General features: G+C 33.5%; 1 protein-coding gene across 3 annotated transcripts in view; it reads right to left on the minus strand.

The window, feature by feature from the left end:
* The window catches only part of LOC148944748 (uncharacterized), a 284,458-nt gene that overhangs the window by 132,936 nt on the left and 137,704 nt on the right, over positions 1–13,818 (minus strand). For all 3 annotated transcript variants that reach the window (XM_089100249.1, XM_089100247.1, XM_089100248.1), the window contains exon 4: positions 1,162–1,258. In XM_089100249.1, the coding sequence (XP_088956375.1) occupies positions 1,162–1,258 (97 nt within the window). The remainder of the gene's footprint in view (positions 1–1,161; positions 1,259–13,818) is intronic.

Consider the following 13,818-nt stretch of genomic DNA (forward strand, 5'->3'; position numbering starts at 1 on the left):
TATTGTTGCTCATTTAGAGATTTAGTGATATTAGCAATTTTATTTTTAAACTGACGGCAACCGTGAAAGTTAGGCACAGAATGGTAGTATTATACAAGTAAAACCTCTCAGTCTTAGTTTTTATATTTACCAAACAGAAAATTATTCATTTTATCCATTTAGTTCATCATGTAAGATCGGTTTGTTCTATTATCCTTTGTTTATTGTTCATTCTAAGCTCATTTTAATTTTCACTATTGCATGACATACACTAATTAAAATAAAAGGTTTAATAAAATCAACTGGGGAGAAGGCATTTTGCGGTAAGCGTATTTAGTTTCGATCTTTATGACAGATAGTCATTCAACATACATTATAATAAATGATTATCGAAAATGAATACCACAGAAAAACTGTATAAGCAAGTCTTACGAAAAACATAACAAAAAACATGGGACCTCGACCTTACCTCACTTAGTATTACACAAATTGACATCCCAAATATCCCACCACTCAAAGGCCTTAACTTCTTGGTGTGTGATCTGTGATCTAGCATCTCATGCCCCACCTTTTCATGAGAATTAAGCTTAAACCCCACTTCTGCCTTTAATTTCATCTTATAAGACTAAAATTTAAACAACTAATTCTTTTGATTTCAGATTTATGTGTTGACACAAATGTTGACAATTTTCAAATAAAGTGGTCAATTCTTCGTTCATGTTGCCAAGGATGCCGACAAAGAAAACAACAAAAGAAAATAGAGCATTCTCTTTTATATTGTCAAAAGATGATATTTATGTCAAGAAATAATTCATCGCACGCTCTACTGCCGATGCAAAAATGAATCGGAAACACAACTTCAAACATAATTTCATATATTTTCATAAAATTCATGTGATTTATCAATGTTTTTAAAATTCACATCCCCCTCAGCATATCCCTCCAGCAATAAATTATTGTGCACTTGCTTATTCTAATGTCACATACATTCTACCTTAAGTGCAGGCCTTGTGCTTTTATATGTTGCCTACTAGCTGTGAAATGAATTTTGCGAAACTGCAAAAAATAGTCTACAAAGATAATTCTAAATTTTGACTAGAACCTCCGTGCCTAGAGTTTATACGCCAAGGACATACAGCATAACTAAAATGACCCTAAATACAGATTAAATGGTTTAATTACCCATAACAATCATTTTGGAATCCAATCGTCTTATTCCTTCATCAAGCTTAACCATAATTGAAGCAATATTTTGACTTATTTGGTTTGACTCTTCTATCTAAAAAGTATTTTTTATTATTTTTTTGACCAGATTTTGACAAGCCTAGTTACAAAGTTAGCACCCAAACACAAAAATAAACTTGACAAAAAATTTGTGCCACATTTATTTAAATATTAATTATTTAACTCTTTAATGGAAATTTAAAATTTGACGATTCTTGGGGTCGAGAAAACTCTTCGCATAGAATGCAGATACCTCTTACCATAGCAGCAAGACTGTATCAATTCTACTTCACTCCATTATATATTTACATTTCAGCAAAAAGATCATATTAAACTAAATAACGAAGAAAATATAAAAGCGAGAACAGTCTAGGAGAGTGGCATCTCTAAATGAAACGTTGTAATAACAAAAGAGTAGCACCATTCGATTCCCCAACTGACGCCTTTTCTAAATAAAATATTCCCTGGTAGGGAAAAATATCCAACCCCTAATGGTCCTAGGCTGTACACAAAGCGAAAAGAAAACTCTTTAACAATTCAACTACTACTTTATAATATACAACATGTTTGTTTTAATCCAATTCTTATATTTTCTTCTGTGGTAAGGTGTTATTTATGTTATTAAGGGTGATGTAGTCGTAAATGCCTTTATTTCTCCCTTTATAGGGGAGATACACTATGGCCCTAAGGTAATTAAACTTTGGTAGTGTGCCTTAGGCTATGACCGAAATAATGAGGCGTACCAACTGGGTATGTTCGAGGGGCTAAAGGTAGATCGTAGAGAGGTTGGCTATAATACAATGCTTTTATTCAGTTAACGTATAATAATACTATATATATATTTTCTACTGGGACTGCTGTCCCAAGTAGACCACAAGTCTCGGAAAACTACAATAATATATAATAGGATACTTAGACACTTACAATGATCCGACAAGATTCCAAGGTATTTCCAAAAACAACGGACCAGAAGTCAGTCCGGTATAAAAATAGTATCAGTCTCTCCTTCAGATAAAATGTATCTTTTATACATTTTTGTCAACCACACCTTCCTTTAACCAACCGACGCAATAGCTAGGAAGTGATGAATTCTAAATTTCCCGTTAAGCAGAAACTTGGCAGGATATATTCCTTATCTTAATAAAAAGTGGTATTTCTAAACTTTGTATTTGCGTTTTAATATACTTTTACTAAATTCATAATTAACTAAATTAGAAATCTTTACCACAATACTCACCATTTAAAGAAGGATTGTCCCAATTCTCAATATTTTACTTTTAAAACAACTTAATTTTGTTTACAGATATTATGCTACAATCTTTGGGTCATTATGTGCATATCCCCTCAATGGGTTTCCTTAGGGCCATGTTTCTGGTCTAATATAGGCCATGTTCTCTTTTGACAAAGGATTTCAATTTGAAATTCATCCTTGTTTCTCTTTTTCTCTGTCTCTAGGACTGAAAAATACTCTTTTACCCTTCTTCATATGCATCTTCTGTTTTAACTTGACCCCAAGCGGCCTTAGCATTATATTAGTGGTTCTGCTTAAATTAGATTTCAAGTTATATTAGAAACGTTTATGAATTATTTGAGGTTAAATTTAATTCCCATTAATAGTTTAATTTATCTGTGTGATGTGGTTGATATACCGTTTATTTTTCGTTTTAGAAATGCCTTGGATAAATTACACATAACATTTTCGGTTTTTAAATTTTCACATATTTTTCCAGCACAAAACATTTTCACATATTTCAATAATATAAGCCATTTGGGCTATGTAGCACATTCTCTAGGCCTAAATTAAGTTCTGATTTTATTTCACTTTCTGATGAACTTGTAGTTAAGTCTGTAATACTGCTATAGTTTCCAAAATATCAGTTGATCAGGTATGGTTTTGTTTCTGATGGTATGAGATGTTAGTATCAGGATACATTTGAAGTGGTTTCAAAATTTGTTACTTTCCATAAGTGCGTCAAAAAATGATTGAAAAAAAATGGATCCGAAAGGATGCTACGAAAAATTTTATTTCCAAAAAAAGCTAAGGCTGTATATAAAATAAATATTCACATTAGAATACATATAAAGCATAAAGTTTTACATATATAGTAGAAATAAAACACTCAATTTCGTAAGGCTTAATTACTTTTATTTACTTTTCTCTCTTTTAATTAACTCCAAAAATAATATCCCGCTTAAATCAAAATTTCTTGATGGATTATTCTTTCAAACTTAATACTTAACGGATTATTTCACAATAAAAATTATTTATACGTTGACTCGAAGTCAAACACTTACATATAACATTTAATCACTAGTTAAAACTTAAGGTAAATTAAAACATAGTATATATATATACAAGCATTGTGTAATAACTTACACAGACATTTTTTTTAATTCGCAAAACTAGATAGGATATTTAACCACTGGTTAAAACTTAAAGCATTTAAAAAAATAAAACACGGTATAGAATAGCATTGGAATTACTTACAATTAGTGTTTTGTTAATTGCTTATAAAGGATTAATGTAGAATACTTCTTGAATGTTACAAAAAGCAAAATAAAAACAAAAAACAAAAATACTCGACATATTAATTCAATATATTTACATGGATAGTTTAGAATATATATATATATATATATTAACAGAAGTTATGTTGATACATAACTTAATTGTTAAAAACAAATAATAATTGTGTACTCTGATAATTTATTCAAGCACTGCAATATTTATTCTTTGTACAACTTTTAAATAAGCCCGTCAAAACTTTTATCTGATAAGTCTTAACTGCAATTTAAAATATATAAAAAAAAATCTTCCCTAACTAATAGATTTATACACTATAATTGATCACTGTGATTAGCTTCTATATAAGGGCTTGGAAATAGTTCATATAACATGACTTTGTTTAAATTTCTTTTATTTTTTTTTACGATAAAAATTTCTATATTTATAAAAGTTTTCAAAATACATTCATAACTGTATATATTTTCACAATTACATTAATACAACTATATAACTTTTCCATATATAACTATATACATTTTCTTATCTTTGTTTTACAACTTTGGTTCCCTTGTGTCATTAACTGTCATTAGCTTACTATATGCCTGTTTGTTTATTCAAACTTTTGAGCATTTAAATTTTTTGAATTTTCAGGTGATTGAGACAGATACAAATAAACGTACTCGTCTATAATCTCTTTTTTTCAGCTTTAACATCCTTTTGGGATAAGGCTTCATTTACAGCTTAGATCTGATAAGTTACAATTTTTAGCTGTTCACCTTATACCTGTTATGCCATTATCAATTGACTTTTGCCTATACTTTGAAGGTCTCTTACCAGGAATGCCTTCTGGTAGCTCCTTACAACGTTTCTAGGTCCTCTTGTCATGGGTTACAGCTAAAAGGACTATTATGAACCTGCACACACAATAATTAATGATTTATAGTATTGCCACGCTTTTTTTTTATTTGTGGCCACAGTTTCCTCTCGGGCTATTTTTTTATCAGAAAAGTAAACCTTCTGCAGAAAAATAGCTTGCCTTCATGGATCACAGTAATTTTTTTTTAGACATACAAGTAACAATGATTATTTTCACTTTAACTTCCCAACTTTTAGTGGTCTTGTCTTAGATTTCGACTTCAACTTAGGTTCTTGAGACTATTATGTACCTTAATTTTAATTTTCTATGCCATGCTAGTCATTTTTTTAGAAAACGACTCCGACATAAAAGAGCAAAATTTTTTCCTTTTTACTATGAGCATTTTTCCGATATTTCTCTTCATCGTAGTCGAAGTCAATCACTATAACTTTTGATCCAGAGTATTGATGCCACTCATTTTGTACTTACTTACTACCATTTCCATACTAGTATTGTTTGGTCAGTTCAATAAGTTCGTATAATAGAGTTTAACTGACTCCATTCTGTTTTTTCTCCTTTAATTTTGTCTGGCTATATTTTGAACATGAACCCTTCTCTTTTTATTGATTATTTACTTCAATGAAGCCTAAGGGTTTTTCAAGTCTTTTTCCGCTTTTTCAGTAAAATAGGTCTTTTTTTAAGCCTATATTCATATATTTCATGTTTTTTTCAATTACCTTAACAAGTTTTTATTCTGATCGCCCTTCTATGATCAAATTCATTATATCCTTATTTTTAGGAGGTGGGGGGGGGGGGTTCTAATTTCGCAACTTGTATTTTTTTGACATTATTTAAATTTCTCTGTCCGAAAGTCTTTGCGTTAGAAAAGTACTGTATTTTTTTCAGCTGATTTTGTAGCAAATTTTTAATTAAGTTTTGCCCTGCATTTGCTAGTTCTCATTTCTTCATAAAAATGTAATTTTTACGACATACTGGTTACAGATTTTATATTAGTTTTAATTATGATCTTATTTTCTTTGCCAAAGAGAGACAACAATTCTCTTTGCAAGGCTTTATAGCTTTGAATTCTATTTTCACTATCTGTGGTTTATTTATAAGCTTAAACCTGGGAACGTTATAGGAATGAATTTCTGTTCATTACTGCAAGTTTTTTTGTTGTGTAATGTTATATTTTATTTTCAAAGAAAAAGTGGATACGTTTACTTTCTGCTAGGGTTCAACGGCTTGGGATTTGGGTGTTTGGGTTGGCACAGGTGACAACCAATTGTTTAAACTAGGGTTCTCCTGTGCCAGTTCATTTTCCCAGATCCAATACATCCCTAGAGTTAAAATTATTACCTTGAACTACTGTGGTTTGATTGTGACGATGAGGTTTATTTTTGGCTTCTTTTTTTTTAATGCATTTTGTCGTTGGCTTTTACCTCCTGGTAAGTTTTTAAGTTATAATTTATTTTTATATTGCTTTTCGTTTCTTTTACTTCGCACTTTTTTTTGCTTTCTAAGCTTATTCTAAGTTTCGTTTAAATCTTTATAGCGCTTAATTATTGTCTTTATTTTTTTTTCTTTTTACCAACAATTATTATATTATAATATAAATAATTACAATAAGATTACAGTTAGCTTGTACATGTAGCGCGCACTTAATGTAAACTCTTGCTGTTTTTCCTATTATAATTATTTTAAAATTCTTCAAAAACAATTTCTTTCAAATTCGACTGTAAGTGTTACCTCAGAGAGTCAAAGGTCAGTAGATGCATTGCATATACTTAACAACGAGAGACCAGCAGTGATTGAGTTCAATCCAAATTTTCTAGCTTCCAATGACCCTATTTCAATAGACTAACCTTCTTCGTTTTTTTTTCAACAACCCCCAATTTTTTTTTTAAATATAAATATCAAAAGAATTGTCTTTGAATGCTGATTCTAAATATACAGTGTTTATTAAGTTTACCTTAATCCGTATAAAGTTAGGAATTTGAACGTTAATTATTGTAATATAAACTGTAACGTCCTGTGTAATTGTTTCCGTAATATTATTTCTATTGAGTTCCTGGATACAATCTACTTCTAGGCTAATTTGAACATAAGGGACTATTGGCTTCACTCTATTTTATTTCTACTATCAGACCATATTTTATCTGATATACACTCTACCTGATATTCGACTAAACTCTACTGATTTATAATCAGACTAGACTTGAGGATGATTCGTCATTGAGTAACCGTAAGAGCGGACCAGAATTATCAATATTAGCTATCTCAAAAGAATGCATTGCCTTCTCTGTTTGTCCTAATGTGGGCTTATATTCTTTGTAAACAAGCATGACAGTTTTCAAACACTGGCTTGTTTTACATCTACATGGCTCAAAAGCAGCCATGGTTTAAAATTCAAATTTGAACTTTCTTGTGACTCATTGCGCGGAGCTAATTCAGAATTTGAACTTTTTCTAGCACGATTATTCAGATGAAGGTCATCTATGTAGGTAAAAGGAGACCCTTTTAAGACCTATCCCCATGCCTCCATTTTCTGTGATTAACGGTTTCTTTCACCGAATTTCTTGCCTTATGCAGACTTCCCATCACAGCTGGGTAACAATTCTTTTTTTTCGCTTCCTTCAGCGAGTTTTTCTAAGCTTCCACATTTGTTTTCTTACTTATAAGGTTACTTTTCTCTTTTTTTTCATCCGTTTCCTCAAGTACTTTAATTACATATTTATATATCGTTATCTTCTCTTTGCTTGTGAAACTGCAAAACTAACCTAGTATTCGGGTTAGCTTTAAACAAGGCAATTCTATTGTTTATTACATCGTAAAATGCCATATTTTCGAGGCATCTCTACTCCTAAAACATTTTGAAATGGCAGCTTCTAACCTATCATTGTTCGGACCACAATTTATGTGTTTCCTTTGCTAAATTGTAGCATTTTTGTCCTTGAACAATAAGTATCTAGCCTGTAATTGCAGTAAGGCTGAATAAGGACCCATTTGCTACTATTATTCCTAAAATTCTTCTGTTTCTAGCAACGTTTCATCGGTTCAATCAGATTTTTTTTACGAATTATCTTTTATTTTACTGTTTTAATTTGCGGTACAAATAATTTATTATTTAGTGATATGCGGCACTACTACATTGCATTTATCATTAACACTAAGAAAACTACTAATTATACACTTACTTCTACTTGCTAAAAACTAGATACAGCATTTTTTTCTATTTTACAAATCTTGATTGAGCCTTTTTTCATTTTTTTCTATTGTATCCAAATCTTTGAGGGGGCACAATTCTATTTCTAATAGCCAAAGTTCGAACAAAGCTGCTCGAAGTTTTGCTAATTCGAGTGCTACTAAAAGCTAAGTACATTTACTTTCACCTTCTAATACGATCATTTCGATTTTTTTTATTTCGCAACCTTATTTAGTCTCCTCAACCCAGTTATTCCGCAATGCCACCAGTTGGCTATAATACAATACTTTTATTCAATTAACATATAATAATACTAGATATATATTTTCTACTGGGACTGACTGTCCCAAGTAGACCACAAGTCTCGGAAAACTACAATAATATACAATATGATACTTAGACACTTACAATGATCCGACAAGATTCTAAGGTATTTTTAAACACAACGGACCAGAGGTCAGTCCGGCATAAAGTTAGTATCAGTCTCTCCTTCCCATAAAATGTATCTTTTATACATTTTTATCAAACACACCTTTCTTTACCCAACCGATGCAATAGCTATGAAGCGGTGATTTCTCAATTTCTCGTTAAGCAAAACTTGGCAGGATATATTCCTTATCTTAATAAAAAGTGGAATTTCTAAACTTTGTATTTGCGTTTTAATTATTTTTACTAATTTCATAATTAACTAAATTAGAAAGCTTTACCACACTTCCATTGTTATGCACATTTGTAAATAATACAGTTATCCATCTCATCTCAATCCCAGGTCATCAGCATAATTCCAATTTCTCATGCATAAGGTGAAAACCTCTAGTGCCCGACATCATCAGAGTCCACAGATGCATTTGGGACACATCCTCAGTATAAGTGACAAATGGCTTTCAAAAGTTGCTTTACACTGGCAAGCACCAAGAAGTCATAGTCGGAGAAGACCCAGATATACATTGCTCCAGACCTACCAGAGGGGCTTAAGCACCCTGCATACCTCCGTTCAACTAGTATGAGAGGGTATCACTGCAGCAAACCCAAGAGATAATTGGGGGCTTCTTTTTGATGCCCTAGGTGCCTGAGAAGGCAGAGGAGAACCTAAGGTTTAAGGTAAGTAGATAATGTGGAAATCGAAATCAACTTCAATAGAAGTAAGGTATTTACTAAGTTCCCCACCATAACTTAAAAATATAAGAAAAAAAAATCATCCTGGAAGGCATCACTTACCACCAAAAAAGGTAAACATCAAGTTTAGATATTTTGAGTGGCAATTACGACACTACAATCAATGCGATCTTACATTTTTTTGAAAGTATACTTTTTTAGGGAGATAGGCTTGAAACATTGAAAATTATTTTTAAGCTCGCTACTTGCTCTCCCTGCTCCTTCCCAGCCCTTGTTTTGAAGATCCTATGACTGCATGTATGGAAACTTGGACCTAAAACGACAATTTTAGGGATTCAGCCCCCCCCCCCAACCAGTTGACAACCTCTTGACCCCACATAACAGATGGTGTGCTAAATATTTTACTTATTATATACAACTCGACAAATTAAGGAAGCCTTAAACAAGCCTCCCGTCCCCTTAAGGCTGGACGGAATTATTACCGAAAATTAGCTATGCAGAAGAGATCTTACTGCACAAAAATGGGGCGTTTATCTTTTGATGAATACAAACAGGTTTAGAAGGCGGTCATAATCCTAACTCGGCAAAATTGGAATAGCAGGGTTTCAAGCTGTCATTTGATTTTAAAAGACAAAATCGCAAAAAAGTTGACAGATTTGAAGAATTTTATTCGCTCTCAGCATTATTAGCAAAAGCTGTGCCAGTGGAAAAAGAGTACCCCAACACTCATAAAAAGGGATGGGATAACCCAAATGCCAAGTTTGCCAAGAAGAGATCCAAGTTCTGGTAAGAATTTTGGAAGGATTACGGCAAACCCCGCTCTGGAGTAGTTTTTCAGTGCTTTCGATATGCCAAAAAAGACATCAAACGTACTGCCAAGAATATGCAAGTCCAGCAAGAGCAGAAGTTGTCTTGTGATTTCAGGAATAACCAGAACATCCTATGGAAGCGACTCCAATCTAACAGGGCTTACGCTGCTTTGCAAAGTCCCCTTACCGACGAAAGTTGGGTAAACCATTACAAGGACGTGTTTGCACCGCTACCCATCGAGCTGAACTCCGTATATAAATCTATGTTAGATAGGAAATTAATCAGCGCAAAACTTCGCCGCACTGCTGTCATTGTTTCCTAATAGCATATTGAGATAATAGTGAGAAAATTGAAAAAGATCAAGTCTCCAGGGCTCGCTGGAATCACTCCGAGGCACTTACAGCACGGCAAAGAACTTGTACATGAGTGCCTAGCCTTATTATTCCAAATGAGCATAGAGCATTGACTCACACCAGCCAACTTTCATGGCTGCCACATATCCAATATTCTGAAAAAGAATCGAAACCCCCTATCTTTGTAAAAGTTACAGGCCAATCACAGTTTCATCGGTTATCAGCAGAGTAGGCTATTTGAGAAGGCGATTTACTATGTAACTAGACTTGTTCGAGGGACATTATTTTTGGAGGGCTTGGATCTAAGTTTCATTTCTTATGCAGATGACTTGTTGCTCCTAAGCAGCACGCTATAGGGACTACAAGAGAATCTTCGTCTCCTAGTGTCCCTATACAGAAGAATAGGACTACGAGTCAACATAGAAAAAATGGAATTTATCGTTTTTAGTGGCACTAACTCGACCAATTCCAATCTTGTCCTTGATGGTATCAGAATTCAGCAGTCTTAGTCCCTAAAATACCTTGGTATCACGTAAGGTCAGACACCTAGGTCAACTAGAGGCTTGTTGACTGAATCAGTCTGTAAATCTATCCACTCAGCATATGGGAAAGCTGTCAAATACAAATGGTAATTTAGTCGATTATTTCAGTCAAAACTATTCAACGCCGTCGTCTCTCCTGCCATCTGGTATATATCACCCTTGTGGGAAATGTTGTCCCTCATCGAGCGTCAAAAAATACGAACCATATATTACAGATTTGCGAAATTTTTGCTGGGACTTCCACTAAGATTTTCTAACACGGAAATCTCATCCATATATGGAATTCTTGGTCCATCAACCAAGGTAATTGAAATAGAATGGAGAGCCTCAATAAAATCCCTCAGTAAACTCTACGACTCACCGCTGACTCAACTGTTTTTGTGAATGAAATACCTGTATTTAATTTTTAGCGTCAAATATGTTTGTCTTCTTTCTTGTTTCATTTTATACTCCGTTTTTTTTCCGTTTATCCATTGTAAGCGGGCACAAATATATATATATATATATATATATATATATATATATATATATATATATATATATATATATATATATATATATATATATATATATATATATATATATATATATATAAACAAAAAATCGCGAAGAAAGGAAACGAGGACAATTAACAGCCAGTGAAAAAATTGAAAAATTATGCAAATATTTCGGTCAAGACCTCCGCTTGACCGTCCTCAGTGCAGAATAAAACTGATAAAAATATAAAAACCAAACCTTAAAATAAAAACACGAAACTAAAATTGGACGACCCTTTCCTAGTAACGGTGAAAGGGTAACTGAATAAAAAACACAAGTCTAAATGGCATTTTAGAATTTCATTTTGCGTAAAGCACTTTTAAAGGCTGATCGCTTTCCAGTTTGATTGTTATCGGAGACTCTATTCGATTGCACAATATAACTTTGTGGATGTATGTAAAAACGATCAGAATTAATAATTTTGTCATAAATGGGACTTAGAAAAATTTCTCCAGTGTCTCTATTGAGAGCTACCTTTTGGTGAATGTGCTTTTTTATTTCAACTGCCTCCCTGAAAACTTGCGTGAGACCTTTAACGGGGGCAACGATAGAGGCCTCGTCAAACAAAATGAAATGGTGTGGATTCTCGTACACATGTTGCGCCAAGGCGGAATCAAAAACCTCAGGCCTTTGGCGTAACCTCATTGCCTTGTCAATTGAGGACTTGTGCTCAGATAACCTCTCCCCCAATTGCTGTTGGGTTCTACCAACATAAAAACAGCCACAAGAACAAGGAATTCTATAAACACCACTACCCAGAATGGGGCTGGTTTTATCTTTGCCGTTGTTAAAAAAGTTCTGTGTAATATTTGAATTTTTAAAGGCGACGCTAAGTTTATGTTTTTTAAGGATTCTTTTCAATTTGTCACTAAATTTTGGAATGTAGGGTAGAACAGTGAAAAGTTTCTTATCATCCACCAATGGGACGGTATCTGTTGGGGCTTGTGGACCTGATGCCCTCCCTCTGCCTTTTTTCGTCTTCTGTCTATAATGGTCTCAAGTAATTTTATAGGGTAGCCATTGCAAAATAAAATGTCCTTAATACAGTTCGATTCTGAGTCTATGTGAGGCTCCGAGCATATTTTTATTTCTCGGTCAACCAAAGAAAAAACAACTCCTCTTTTTATGCAGGGAAAGTGGTTGGAGGAAAAATGCAAATACCTATCGTTATGCGTAGGCTTTCTATAAATAGAAAATTCAAGGCCAGGAGACTTATTGAAAATTAAAACATCTAGGAAAGGAAGTTTGTGGTTATGTTCTAGTTCGAAAGTGAACTGAAGGTTAGAGTCCGAAGTGTTTAGATGAGTTAAGAAGGAGTTAAGTGACTCTCCTCCGTGCTCCCACAGAGAAATAACATCATCGACAAACCTACCCCAGAAACGGTGTTTTATCGGAAAATTTTCCAGAGCAGAGATTTCTATGAATTCCATATAAAAAGTTGCCAAAAATGGTGAAAGACTTGTACCCATGGGTAAACCCCTAATTTGGGTGAAAAATTTATTATTGTATCGGAAATATGAGGAGGAACTATTGCAAAGACGGACGAGACGCATAATAGTCTCTATATCCAGTGTTTTGTAGTCTATTTGATCAATATTATCTTCTAATTTCCTTTGAAGAGCTAGTTCACATTTTTTAATATCGCAAGACGTATACATAGTAATGGCATAAAAACTGGCCAAAATTGTATCCTTTTTTTATTTCAATGTCTTTTAATTTTTCAACAATGTGAACTGAATTTTTTATGCATAAAGTATGCGTTTGCATAATGGGATAAACAAGTGTGGACAACCATTACCCTAATCTAGCAATCAGAGAACTATAAGGAGCCACAACTGGGTGTAGAGGAACTCCATCTTTGTGGATTTTTGGGAGCCTGTAAAAGTTAGGAGCTGAACTACCTTTAGGATAAAATAATTTATACATTTTTGGAGTAATAAGTCTTTCAGTTTGCAAAATTCCTAGCTCCTTTTGTACTAAACGGGTGAACTTATTGGTGGGGTCTGAATCTATGGGCTTGTAAGCATGGGTGTCAGATAAAATATCTGTAACTTTTGTATTATATGAAGTTTTGTCAAGGATAACAACTTTATTTCCTTTATCAGCCCTGGTGATAATGATGTTTGGGTCTTTTTTTAAATTTTTGAGAGTTTGTGTTTCCTGATTTTTTAACCTTGGGGAATATGGAATGAAATCAAGAATATTCTTAACCACCTCTCCTTGAAGTAAATCTGGATTTTCCGCAGCACCACGTGAACCGAATATACCTGCCTCCACATTGGAGACTATCTCTGAAAAATTTGCGTGTGTTTGAGGTAGGCAACATTTAGGTCCCTTAGACAAAACATGGGTTTCTTCCGGAGTAAGAACTTTAGAAGATAGGTTCTCAATGGCCGGACCAGGACAAAATCTCGGAAGAAAACATCTGGAATTCTGAAATTTTTTTCGTACTCTAATTTTTCAAACTTTTCTGATAAACGAGCCTTAGCCATACAAAAGTCGTGCCATACCCAACAGCAATTGGGGGAGAGGTTATCTGAGCACAAGTCCTCAATTGACAAAACAATGAGGTTACGCCAAAGGCCTGAGGTTTTTGATTCCGCCTTGGCGCAACATGTTTACGAGAATCCACACCATTTCATTTTGTTTGACTAGGCCTCTATCGTTGCCCCCGTTAAAGGTCTCACGCA

This window comes from Artemia sp. Qi Xiang Cuo, chromosome 14 (genome assembly GCF_049724085.1).
Source record: "Artemia sp. Qi Xiang Cuo chromosome 14, ASM4972408v1, whole genome shotgun sequence".
Taxonomy (NCBI): domain Eukaryota; kingdom Metazoa; phylum Arthropoda; class Branchiopoda; order Anostraca; family Artemiidae; genus Artemia; species Artemia sp. Qi Xiang Cuo.